Below are 14,256 nucleotides of genomic sequence, written 5' to 3'. Positions count from 1 at the left end.
CCAGGCCCAATTAAAATGTCTTTTTGGGGGTCACTTGAAGGAATTCAACTGCTAGGTCAATGCTGGCTTGCAACAAGTCACGGGAGCTCATGCAGGGGCTTTGGTGGAGACGCAGGCAACCGGTGAAGGCAAGAGCTAGCAGGGAGCAACAGGAGAGGACACCTGAAATATGAGCCCTTGGGCTGCTGTCGCTCTATCAAAACATCTCTGCAGCACAGCTGTGCCGGCTGCCAGAAGGTAGTGGCAAAACACTGACACAACTGCACTTCGACACAGTGCGACTAAATCAAACTCCAAGTTGATGCACACCCTCACCACAGCATATGGGAGTCCAAATCTGAGGAAATCTGTTTGGCTGAACCTGTTCTCAGCTTGCACATATATGTAACAGCATTAAACCTGGAGGAACAATAACTGTAGTGAAAGAGGAGGATAGCAGTAGCCATATTTGCACTGTCACTGCAGGACAAGTGAAGGCCATGCTGAACACCTCCTGTGTTCCAGTTTGTGCCCACTGCCCCTTGTCCTGGCGTGGATGGACACCACTGAATTGAGCCTGGCCCCATATTCTTTGCAACCTGCTCAGGGATTTATGGATATTGATGAGATCCTCCTGAGCCTCCTGTTTTCCAGGTTGAGCTGCCCCAGCTCTCTCAGCCTCTCCTCGTAGGAGATGCTTCAGTCCATTCATCATCTTAGTGGTCCTTTGCTGGACTCTCTCTCTCCAGCGTGTCCATGTCTCTCCTGGGGAGCGCAGAACTGGACACTGCTCTTCAGGCTCATCAGTGCTGAAGAGATGAAAAGATCTCCCTCAGTCTGCTTTCAATACTTGGCCTAATGCAGCACAAGGGTGCCATCAGCCTTCTCAGCAGCAAAGGGCACACTGCTCATGTTCAACATAGCATCCATCAGAGCCCCAAGGTCCTTTTCCATAAAGCTGTTTTCCAGCCAGTTGGCCCACACCATGTACAGGTGCACAGGTGCTTTTGGGCCCTTTCTGAAGACAGGAGTGACATTTTCTTTCCTCCAGTCTTCAGGAACTTCAGGTTGTCACAATTATTCAAATGTGTTCAACACAATGTCCACATACTCATCTGCAAGGTAGGTCAGGCTGCATCCTGAACTTTATTCTCTGGTGTCCCTGGTTGTACGTTTTGGTAATTGGCACATTAAATGTTGGCCTTCAATTTCAGTTAGTACTAAATTTTATTTGTATTCAGTTGAATCATTATGAAGAAAAGATGATCGCTCCTCTGCCTGGTAACAAAATTCTTAGGGCCTTTAATTCTATTTTCTATGCTGCTGCACAGGGACCTTGAAACAACACAAGTTCCTGTGTGTGCCATGTCTTAAACCATGTCTAAGGCAGAGAAGAAAAGCAAAATGCCAACCACCAACAGCATCAAATGAGATTTATAATATTAGCTGAGCTCTGTAACAAAAAATTATTTCTTACACTTAAAAAAAAAAAAAAAAATCCACAACAAACTTGCTTTGTAAATCAAACCCTTAACATTTCTCATTTGGCATCTTAACACCTTATCACTGTATCCCACCAGCAAAACAGTCATTTCTTCTAACTTCTAAGCAAGCAAAAAGATGTCCAAAGTAATTTAAGTACCTTGCCATTTTCAGAAGTTTGCCCAAAGTTGCCAGGCCGCTATAGCAACTACCCAATAGGCTGAGGATGGCTCGGATCCACTTGCACATAGGAAAGCAGCTCTCAGCTGCATGTCTCCCCCAGTGTAGCAAATGGGCTGAAATGCCAATAAATGGCCAATTTCCTCATCAGAGCTGCAGCACAGCGCACAAGCCTGCTTCATTCTGATCGAACAGGACACAAGCCAGGAGGAAACAAGAACACTTGGGAGTATTTAAGGACTTACTGATGTTAGTCTAATGCAGTCACGGGAGGGATAATATTTGTTTTGCGTTATGGCCAGATGACAATGTAATGGTCTCATCTGGGCAGTCTAGACCCTTCATACGTGATAAACACTTCCCCAGAATGCACAATTTACTAAAAAGCACATGTAAAGTACATGCTTGCACCCAGCAGAAATGCTCTCCAGACAGAGCACAGACTGGAAAGCTTTCCTAGCATAAGGGAATAATGATGCCAGAGAAAAAGTTGAACAATGATTTGCCTCAGTTAGAAATGGGACAGTGAGAAATGAGGAGGAGCCCCAGCTTTACAAAATACTCCAAAGAAATCATAAAGTATTCTTCAGAAACAAGTTCAGTGGCAAAACTTTGATGGGAAGATGCTAATTTGCTCTCAGTAGCAGGCCTGATTTTTTCAGCGTTTCCCTTTTTCCCCATCTCATCACCTTAAGGCCTCAAATATGAAAGGGCAGACAGGCCCCAGGGATTTACCAGGTCCTGTCATGGCACATCAGTCATCAAAAGAGCATTCCACTATTTTCATTTTTCTTCCAAATCTACACCATGAGAAAGCTATTCTGTTTTCCAAGTGCATGCAAGGTGTTTTGATGTTTAATTCCTAAAATAAAAGGAAAAAAAAATCAGAAAAAAATTACTATGTCCTTCCAAATAACACAGTGTTTCTTCAGCTAAAATCCAGACTGGCTGTGGTTCCGTTTTTATGGAAGCTAATACTGCTCATACATACATCTGTAAGAGCACTGCAAGTGTTCAGGTGTTGTACATCCGTGGAACAAGAAGTGAACGTGGAGTAGAGAGAAGTTCATGGGCACTTCAGTTCATGGGCAGGCCTAGAAAGTGACCTCATGGCAAAATGCATGGCAACATCTGGAGCTGCGTACCAGTGAAGCTTGGTACCCAACGGAGCTGCTTGCTGCTGAGCCACACTGCACACCAATGTCCGTACGAATGTAGGGCACCGGGTGGGGTGGGACATAGAGGCTGAGGAGGCGGCCATCTCTCCTCTGCTGAGGATGAGTCCCATGCTGTTCTCTCATCATTTAGTATTGCATTGGAGCGTAACTTTTCCACTGCACCAAGGATGAATTACAACTACTTGAAGTGGATCTATCCACATTTGTCATTTTAGAGATGCGGGTGTGACACAAAGCGGTACTCGATGGGAGTGGAATGGAGGACAGATTACCACTTTACTGAAGTGGGGTCTGTGTTGCTACCCAAGAATTTTCCAAGGAGAAACAAACCTTGAACACTTCCAAAAGTCAAGACTCTTCCAGGAAAGAAGCCTCTGAAAAACACATGGAAGAGCTAACATCAAATGTCTTCTCAGCTGCAGAATCTGAAAGATGAATTTTAGTAGCTATCTTTCAACCCATCTGATCGGTGCTTCAGAATAAGTCAAAATGAAAAAACGTAAAAGAAACACAAAATGCTCTGCAGAGAAATTCCTGATTTTGCAGTCCTATGAACATAGTCAGATGGGATAAGACCTTCACTTATGCTGGCCTAAGAATTCTCAGCAAATGGTGTGCTTCTACTTACAGCTAAGTGCACGTCCTTATGTCCCACTGTCTCACTACATTGAATCAGCAGCATTTACTGGGCTCATGCTGATAACACGCTTAGTACACTTGAGAAGAGTATTCTAAGCAGTGCTGGGATCCAGGCACGATGTCACAGCACCTGGTGGGATAGCTCTTGCCCTTCCTTTCTGTTGGTAGAAATGAGTTTTCTCAAGTATGAAATAAGGTCCTCCAAATAAAACTGATACACGCAAGAGGTCTATGGAAAGCCATTCAGGAATCCATAACATGTGGATAAGGAGACGGCTGTGCATAGTTGGGTTGTATGGGTTGTATGAATGGGAATGGTTGGGAATGGGTTGTATGAATAGTTGTGTGCATTCAGAAGCAGAAAAAGCAAAAAAGGTGCAAAAAGATGGTGTGGAAAGAGGGAACACCTGGGGGTAGGTGGGCAACTAGCAGAAAAGGGGGCTGCATCTGATGTCATTCCGTGGGGATGGCACTACAGGTATCTGATTGCGTTGTCCATTTCTGCTCTGCTACGAGAGTTGAGTAAAAGCTGAGAATATCACAGCTGTTCTGTCATGACCAACACTGCTGATACCTTAGTTTGCACTGAGGACATGCAGCCTATGCATGTTCTTGGTGTGTGTAGGTATTCCAGAACAAAACAAACAGCCCACAACAAAGACATTTCAGGATTCCCTACTCTATCATTGAAATTCTTTATGTGGGAGCTGTACAAAACCAAGGCAATGTGTAATGGGCATAGGCTACCCCAAGCAGAGGCTCATCTAAAAAGCCTCATTTTCTCATTTTGAAAAAGCAAATTATACATTTAGCAACCACTACAGCATTTAAACATCATCCTTTTTGATACCCTGCTGTAAAGCCAGCTTTAACTTCATAGGATGTCCCCAGAAAGTGAACACATGTATCTCCTAAATTTCCTTGTTGGAAGTTGATCAAGTACGTAAGGGTGTTACTGGAAAGGATTTCTCTTTGCTATTTTAAATCCTTTCTGGCTCCTTAAAAAGGCCTTCTTTCCCTACTTCAGTGATATCTGGAGGCTAACACCCAACCACATAATCATAGAATATACAATGATTCATGTTCAAACTCCCCTCTGTAGGTCCATTGAGATGAGTGAGCAAATTAAGGCAACAAAAGCAGCTCGTACTGCTTGCTTCCTCTTTTACTTGGACCCCTGCTTATTTCAGAAATACAACTTCAGTTTGCAAAACTATAAAAATGACCTGTAAAAACAAATCCATCCCCTTCAGAACTATCACGCATTTTCCACGTGATTCCTCACAGTAATTTGAGCAAATAAATACCTTATATTACAGCATTCTTCTTGACAGATCATGCATGAGAAGTGCTTTAGAGACTTTCAGTGGCCTGCACGTAAAACTCTTTTCTCATTACAAATAGGCACAGGTAGGAACGGAATTTTGTTTCTTCTGTAAAATTTTTCTTCTGGGTAGAGGAATCAGGAAGAATCAAACTACTTGGCAACTGAGGCTGTGGAACTAGATACAAAAAGCTTTGCTTTCCCTTCTCCATTCATATGCTATTAAATGAAAGAAGAAACGAAGACAACCTTTAAAGAAAATACAATGCTTTTGGAAAAGATTTCTAAACAGATTACAGCCTTTGTGTCCTGAATTTTCTTGGACCACGAGAACAGTTCTGGAGTTTGGGAGGCAAAGCTGACCACCAGGCCAGCTACAATTTAACTGAATGACTCCCAGCCTCTGCTTTCTGATGCCATCTCATCCAAGTTTCCCTCAGATCTCGACAATGAAAGAGGTACCTTTCATTGCAGTTGCAGCAGCACGCTGCTGGCTCTCTGCTATTCTGCTTGTTTGGGGACCCTTTCTCTTTCCTGACGTGACTGAAATACCATTCAGTGGTTATGTTGTAAAACTGACCTGACCTCAGCACATCTGCTAGGATCTATACGCATCTATACAGATTGCAAATGACTGTGCAGAATTCAGACCTAAGTACACCAGAAATCAAAAATGGTCTGATACCAAAACCATAGCATGCTTCTTTCTTTGTGCATTCAAATTCTCATTATATTTACCTTAAATATACTTGCAGAAATCTAAGGCATTCAGCCTACTATGTTGAAACGTTGTTTGGCCTTTTTATTTTTTTTAGTTTACATTAACAACCAGAGAAAATTTACTAACATGCCTTGGAAATGAGAAAACAAATTAAAGCAATGAATAACCTCTATTCCTTCATGCAAATGGAGATAAAATAACGATGTAATATAACGAAGACAAAGACTAATATCTGCAGTAAATATCCTACACTGTAACTTGGAAATGAGGAACCCTTAACACTGTTCTGCATGAAGCACCAGGAAGGAGCTGAGCAACAGGAAGCACGATGCCTCAGATCAACATCCATTTGGGATGAGAAGACTAACATTCAACTAATATTACCTGAAGAGATTTAGTTAATGTTCCACATTTAAATGCAAAGGCAAATAGCTAGAAAGATGAGTGAATAAAAAATGAGCAAGAATCGGGTGCAATGTGCTCATTGTCTTTTATTGATCTCACTATTTACATAACCAACCGGAAAGAAACTTTTTGTTCCTCTCCCAAGGGTACATTTCATTTGTGTAATTTGCTCTAAAGCACAAAGTAGATTTATTTACATGAAGTTTACTCCTTTTGCTTTGTTTGCTTGCTTTCCACGAGCCCTAAAAGCACCGCGTCAGCTTCCAACAAAGTCGTATCAGTCGTTGCACCCAGGAACCGAGAAGTGAGTTCAAGATCCAGCAGTCTCAGGCGCACTCGGGATCCTCTCTGATACTTGCTGCAAAGAAAAGGGAGAAGATGAAAAAGCTAAGTTTTGTTAAGTAAGGGTCTTCATCTCCTTACAGCTGCTCTCCTGCCCGCAGACTGAAGTAGCAGCCCCATAAGCAAACACTATGTTGTAATGGAACTGAAGTCCGAAATGCATCAGCACTAAAAGACTGAATTTCTGGTGTAGAGATAAACAAAACACGGAGTTTCTCAAAAACATCGGTGTTTAGTTGTATGTCTCTTTTCCTTTCATGCATACAGTCTTCGTCAAGGCTCACCTGCCACTGAAACTGTTTTCACCAAGAGGAAAGACAAATAGTAGATGGAAAAGCTTTATATACTCAGTGATAGAAAAATTAAGTTGATACACAATAATAACTGTGCAGGAATCTGCTGGGACTTACTTGGTAACATTGCAGAGTCTCTATTCCTTGACGTAATCCTGCCCAAGGAAGAGAAGACACTACCAAATCCGACTGAAGAGCAGTTATTGTAGAGGAAATTGTGTTTTCTATCAGGTATTTCACTTTACTATCTGGTATCATACAATTATCTGCAGGGCAACACATCATTGAAGGGGAGGACAAGTCATCATTAGGTCAGTGGTGACACTGCTATTATCAGCTAATTTTTCTAACTTTGGACCTCAGGCAAGAAAATTTCTCATCACAGTCTCTCTTCTAAAGCTGAACCCCACAACTATTGCCCTGCCTACACAGTTGTGTTTTCTTTTTCTTTTTTTTCTCCTTTTGTTTGCCCTTTAAGTCACAGAATTATAGAATGCACTGTGTTGGAAGGGACCCACAAGGATCACAGAGTCCAACTGCTGGCTCCACACAGCACCACTCAAAAATCAAACCCTATATATGAGAGCAGTGTCCAAACACTCCCTGAACTCCAGCACTCAGGCCGTGCCCACTGCCCTGTGCAGCCCGTTCCATGCCCACTGCCCCCCGGTGCAGACCCTGTCCCTGACCCCCACCCTCCCTGCCCTGACTCAGCTCCATGCCATTCCCTGGGGCCCTGTCACTGTCACACAGAGCAGAGCTCAGCGCTGCCCCTGCGTTCCACCCAACACACTTGAAACACCACCTACTTTCTTAAAAAAAACCATAAAATTGAAGACATTTATTTGCCCAAAATGTGAGTAAAAACTGCCATGGTGAAGATATGGCACAGCTACCAAAGCCAGAGAACGTTTTATGAGGGGTTTGATCAATTCTATCCCTTTGTCTGTTTGCATTTCAAAAGAGAACAGTTTCACAAGTGATAGTAATAATCCATGAAAGCTAACGTGACATTTAAGAATCATAATACAGAGGCAAATCAAAAAAAGACAATGCGTAAGACCCATAAGGATGGAAAGTACCTGCCAGGATTTGCTGGGCTCATTTAAAAGAGAATGTTCCCCAAAGACGTCAGGATGTTTTGCAATAAGGTGGAGGAAGAGAAAAGATTCTCAATACTTCCTGCAGCCAATGTCTGAAGAGCCTTAAATGAAGGTAACTGCTGGCTAGTGATTTGTACTATTTGGGAAAATGGGCAAAATCTGTAGAAAATTCTCTAGTATTAATCCAAACTCTACCTTCTTTGACAGCTGCTGGCTAGATGGGGTGCCTTAACATCCAACTGTCAGGCTACTCTGGTCCCTAATACTATCTTTGGCACAGATAACCACACCTGTCTGCCTTCATCACTGAGTGTGAGTAGTGGATGAAGCATGAGAGAAGGCAAACAGCCTAGAAATGAAGGAGACTGTACATAAAGACAATACAAGATTCACTGAAAAGTAGATGGTACATGAAATTATTAAAGCTTGAGTGACACTACATAGAGGGCCATGAACTACAGCATTCTGAGCTGAGGAAGACAAGGATATGTTTCCAACCAATTGAAACTTAATACTAGAAGTAGTGGGCTTGTGACAAATGTTAAGAGACCAGTAATCCCTCTGCCTTTTGCCTTCTCCCTTCTACAGGGAAAGCAGCTCACCAACAGTGTAAAGTAGATGCAGTTGTGAAACTGTTCAGAGTCCAACACCTTTCTAAGCAATACTGAACTGAATGAGGCTTAGAATGAAATTGGACATCCTCACTATATTTGGCAGTGCAAAGCAAGGAAGACACTGAGTTACATATCTCTAACTGGAATACAAAATATTACTTTCATCATTCAACAGCTCCTTTTGGTCTGTTTGCTAGTCTATAGGAGTGCTTCACAGAATAGATGGAATTATTTTATTCTTATCAAAACTTTAAAAGTGCTATTCAGAAACAGAAAAGCCAATGAAGGAAAGCTGTGCAGAAACTGTGCTTCTCAGAATTCATAAATAAATTAGATTTAATAAAACATATTAACACCCCCATTTTACTATTACAAAAATTTTGTTGTACAGTTTATACAGGACTCTCCTCAAGTTTTCAGACATGACTTCTGCATATATCTGTAAGGAAAATCCAAGCAACTCTACTTTTGTAAAAAACACTACAATCCAAATAACTTCAATCATGCTAAACTCATCTGTTAAAGAACATTCTCCAGTCACAGCACATCTGATTACAGAGATCCTGAAGAACATCACTTTAAGAAGCTGACACAGTTGCCAATTTGTGTGAATATAAACATTTAGGTTTATGACAGATGTCCCCTAGAGCTAAAGCGCTTTAGAATAAACAAGAAGCTGTAGATAAATAGAAGAGTGATACAACTTGCAGTGGTGGTCTATCCACCACATTTAGGACAAGATGAAATGATAGGCTGCTCTATGCAGAGTAATCATATTCTATCCACGAAGGTATTTATCCTAAAACAGATAAAACTAGACTACATTTAAAGCAGATGCTTTAAGCAGGACCCAGAAACAACAGCAGGCATTTCATTATTATCAGAAACTGCATCCTAGTAGACACAGAACACCAACGTAAAAGGAAAGAAGCTGTCTACTCCATTCTGCAAAAGGACTTGCTTTGTTCTTGAGTAACAGTGCTGGCATTCAAGACCATCCTATCTCATGACCATGGGCAGGAACCACTGACCATCGCCCAGTCCCCACGCGTGGAGCTTGTCAAGGATGCACATGTTTTTCCTCTACTACTTCACAGAGGCAGGTGAAAGCATTACATTCACTTTGAAGCAAAGAAAATTTGCTTGCATATATATGTATATGCAAGGTATGGTAATATGGTAAAAAATTCTTTTTCAAGTAGTCAAATCTTTCTCTACTTCCATATGTCTTTTTTACAAAACAGTCATCAGAAGAGAATGACGGAACTCAATTCACGGAGACAAAGCACGTGGGACAGGTATTTCATTCGGACCCTTATATCCTACAACACTTCTACACGTAACACGCATCCACATGAGAAAGCATTTCATTTCTCTGCTTCCTCCTAAATGGCACTATCCCAGAGCACAGCTGTTCTCTGAATCCCCTCGCTATCAATCATACTTTATCAACTCCTAACCACCTAGGAGCAGCTTCTTTTTAAAAACAATACCCAATTTTCTTGCACAGACATACTCCAAGATATAAACAGACACTGAGAGCTTAAAGCCAACCTATTCTTTTCCACTAATAACCATTTCCTCACAAGAGCTATCATCTTTAACTCTTTGAGAACAGCTTTTGAGTCAGTTGTGGCTGGAGATACTCCAGCTAGCACCCAGCCTGAGGTAGGAACTCACCATGGCTGGTACCAAGCCACGATCCCGACCCAGGCCAGCAGTGGTAGTGATGTGGGCACCCATTTGAAGTACTCACCAGAAACCTTCACCTGAAATTAAGCCATGGATCAAAGCGTTCCAAAAAGCTTTCTGTAGTTTGAACAAGTACACGCAGGCTTCTCTCCATCTGTTCTGGAGTGGGCAAAATGCTGGGAATAAAGGCACACCTCTCCTCAAGTGTCCATTTACAGAATATGACTTAAGTTGGAGGTCACTCAAATAATTGTTTCAGTGCTTTTTCTTTAGACTGTCATGGAGAAGAAATTTGAGAACCGAGTAGAAAAATCTTCTTTGAACAATAAGTCTGTGCAACCATACATCACTGACGTATTAAATATGTAGGAGCGGTGACAAAATGCACAGTGGAGCTTTGACAGCACTGCTTACACTCCTTAAAGACACTTTAAAAGCAAATTAAAAAATAAACATTTATGGCCTTTTATTCCATTGAAAGTAGCGTGGGTTTTTTTTCCTCTGACAGTGCAGAAGTAGCACACTGTGTGTTTTCAAACCCAAGCAACATGGCAGCTTCCTTGTGACTAACTACAGCTCTTGTACGGCCACCTGGCCCTTACCCTAATCCTTTCCTCTTTCCACTGAAGCTTTACATCTCTTAAAATGTTAATAAATTAAAGGAAACATCCCCCAAGCCCCAGGACTCTTCAGTCAAGACTTTCAGCTTATAATTTTCACAAAGTAAGTCATTTTAATATGTCCCCTTAAAACGTATTTATAAACTACCATGACAAGAAATAAAAAGATGTATCTTTGCACCATGAGATTGAAGGGGGAGGGTATGGCATGGCTTATTTCAGCTCTTGCTAACTTTCAAGAAGCCTGGGGAAGGAAATGTTATTTTTTAATATCAAAGTCATTTCTAGCTACAGCAAAGGAGTTAACTTAGAAAGCAATGAGCATGTGAAAATAAGGAGACTGTAACTGAAAAATATTTTTTATCATAATTATACCGTTTGCTACCAGGAAAATGGGAGAGCAGCTTTGCAGGTATGCAGTTTCACGTTGAGGAAGCATCCTCATTACTAAACAGCATCAAGAATTTTGTTCACACACTAAATTATAGGTGCAAACATTAAAGTGTTTTGTTGAACTATCCAATATTTAATATTGCGTGTGATCTCAAATTAGCAAGCAGTCCTTTTTCCATTAAAACTACTCAAGTTATTATTTTAAAGTTCAAAGCAACAAACGTTTTGTTCTGGAGAAAGGTGCTTCACAAAGAATACAGTTACAGCAATGGCTGAGTCCCACGGGGTCTTCCCTACTATTTCTCATTTTAAACATTCACTCACAGGTATCCTCTGTTCCATGTCATGAAAATGCAGGGCTGCAATTTTGAAACACAAACAGAGGATTTTAGCTCACATTCCTTCTATTTTACTGCTGTTTTTCAATTTCCATCGCTTTCTTTTGGAACAGTAAGTGGTGGAATTCAAAGCTAAATGAAATATTTAGGGTGCACTACAACCATTTTTGCCCACCATCCATTCCTCCACATCACCCACCCCACTTCACAAGCCTGCCTGTCTGAAGGGAACAGGAAAACAGCTATTAAACCTGCCCTATACTGAAGGCATTGATTTTTGTTTGTTTTTAACATTTCCTGATACATTCTAGCTTTCCAAAAGTGAAATCAAAAGAATTACCTTCCTTGTAAAATGTATTTTAAAATGCACTTCATATCACGTCAGAGATGAATGCCACAACCTTTTCTCTATGGCAAGTGAGGCAAATTTTGACAAAAGAAACTTGCAAAAGGTGGCTGCTGTCATCTGAGAATGTGTATCATGTACAGTTATGGTTTCATGAAATAATTTATGCCACTTACTTTGTCAGTCTATAACATGAAATGAATCTTTTAACTTGAGAGGAAACATCACTCCAAAAGAATAGAACTAAAGAAATCTGAGTCTTTCACTCAGATGGTTACATTTTTTCTCCTGTTTAAACTATGTAATGAACTATTTTGATTAAAAAAAATATATATCATAACTTACAAAACGCTACAAAATAAAGATTATTGTACGCTTTGGTGTAATAAATATACTAATTTAGACTACAAAATATTAAAAAGCACAGCTCTTCATGCTTCTAGGCACCAGAAGTTCAGCAAACTGCTTAGAAGATGAAAGAAAGAATCCAGGAAAAAGATTCCACAAAGCATGCTCTAGCAGACACTCTTCTGTCCACCTTTCTGCAACTGATCCCCATCACAGTTTCTGTCCCTTTCCTCCCCCATGCTGGGACTCCTCTTCATATTCTAAGTCTTCAGCCCTCCAAATCGCAACCAGTTTCCACAAGTCTGATTTTTGTTCTCTCCATCTGTGCAATCTTGATCTTTCTCTTTTCCTGCACTCACTCACTGTTTCCCTAACCACGTCCTCATCTGATCCTGTCTCCCTAGGATCCCTGACCAAGTGTTCTTCTGTCCTGAGAAGAACTATGAGGCATTTTCTCCGGTCCTCTCTTACTTTGCATCCTCTTCTTCTTTTTCTTACAGTGCTTCTCAGTTTTCTCAGCCACTTCCAGTCCCATTGCACCAGCAATCCCAACAGGTCTCTCATAAGGGATTAAAAACAGTGGGTTTGGATGAACCAGACAGACACTGTTTTTTGAAAATTCAAATCAGGCTGTTTTTCCCCCTCTTTCTGGGTAATGACACAAGCTATGGGAACAATGGCACTGCATTTAAAAACTTGCTCAACCTTTGCTCAACCCTCAAGGTTTGTACAGCATGGAGAAGCTGACACACAGGAAAAACATCGGCAAGCCAGGACAATTCTTGTACTGTCAGCAGGTTTTTGCAGACACATCTTCCAATGCTGCTCCCATCTGAGCTGATAGTAAGTAACTCCAACACCCTTTCTTTGTCTTTAAAGTCCACTGTCGCTATAAACCAGATCGACTTTCTCCTGGGAGAAGCTTGATGCAAAAGATGGGTGAAGAAGTTAGAATGGCTTACTGGTGGCAGAGCGCTCACATAGAAGATGGAGTTGCTGAACAGTTGAAAGAGATACCTGAATCTCCAGTTGCATGTGAATCCAACTTTATAGATGGGAGAAGGGCTAAAGAAGGGGGAAGTTTGGGCACTAATGATTTTGAGGCCTCTATGAAGGGAAAATACTCAGAGAAATACTGGGAGGTGGGAGTGGTGTCTGGAGGAGGTGCAAGCTGAGGAGTACAACTTTGGAGAATGAGAGCGATGTCTTTGGAGAATACTGGGTTAGTAAGAACTGCTGTGTCTGAGAGAAAGCAGAGAGGAATGGATGGAGCTACCACTTGGTTCTCCTTCATCAAGCAGCTATGGCCACATGCTGAGGACTGCTCTTTGCCAAAGGACTGCTGGAAAGTACCAGCCTCTTTCGTGAAGCTCCCTATTCCCATGTCTTGCCCAGCTCTCTCTTTGGCTGTCGGGACCTACATAACAGCACCATCCATAACAACTACCCTCTGGCTTGCTCAGTCCCTTTTACCGTGACTTACACACTTACACAACAGCTGGTCTGTAAGAGGCAGACTGCACAGACGTACCCGAGTCACTCAAAAAAGAAGGAACAGAAGATTTTAGCTATGGATATCTGACAGCATTAACGTGGTAAAAGTCTGAGAAAGCTGACAATAGGAAAATGGGATCATGAAGGGAGAAAGTACTGCTCTAACAACAGACTATAAGCCTCACAATTTTCACTGCACACAAATTATCCTGAAGCATCACGGAGTGTGCAGGTCTTGAATGCATACCTGCATTTAAATACAAGAGAACACTACTCACATTTAAACACGCTAAGTAACACTTTCTAAAGTTTCAACTACTTGTTAGTGTCCCTTTAATCCGAATGTCTCAAGAACAATCTCGGCTACTTAGATTATGAATAAACAATACAAATACAGAACAGATTTTCTGATGAAAAAGAGGTCATGATGCTCCTGTAAAAGGGACATTTTCAGATTCCGTCAGGAACATTTCTTTGCATGCTAACACTTGCATTATTCATTCAAATGCCTTCACAGTTAATAAAAGCCTATTCAGAGACAACATGAAAATCTTACTGGGGAGTGGCACCTTGTAAATACGAATGCTTTGACACTGTCAGTTCAATTTTCAAGAACTGGCAAGGAAGAGTGCGAAGCACGGGGTAAAAATACTTATAAAAACCAGCAGAATGCCATGCAGCTGTCTCAGAAAACCCAGTATTTGATGGCTTCTCTTTCTGCTAAAAACAACTACTATAAGAGAAATAGAGATGGAGAGAGGCAGT

General features: G+C 41.4%; 1 protein-coding gene across 1 annotated transcript in view; it reads right to left on the bottom strand.

Annotated features, from left to right (window-relative positions):
* Positions 1–5,974: 5,974 nt before the first annotated feature.
* The window catches only part of TPD52 (tumor protein D52), a 109,127-nt gene continuing 100,845 nt past the window's right edge, over positions 5,975–14,256 (bottom strand). The window contains exon 7 of the mRNA XM_048938619.1: positions 5,975–6,266. Coding sequence (XP_048794576.1) covers positions 6,113–6,266 — 154 coding nt within the window. The 3' untranslated portion in view covers positions 5,975–6,112. The remainder of the gene's footprint in view (positions 6,267–14,256) is intronic.

This window comes from Lagopus muta, chromosome 3, assembly GCF_023343835.1.
Source record: "Lagopus muta isolate bLagMut1 chromosome 3, bLagMut1 primary, whole genome shotgun sequence".
Classification (NCBI taxonomy): Eukaryota; Metazoa; Chordata; class Aves; order Galliformes; family Phasianidae; genus Lagopus; species Lagopus muta.
The sequence above is the reverse complement of the archived record's forward strand: the minus strand, read 5'-3'. Positions and strand labels throughout refer to the sequence as shown.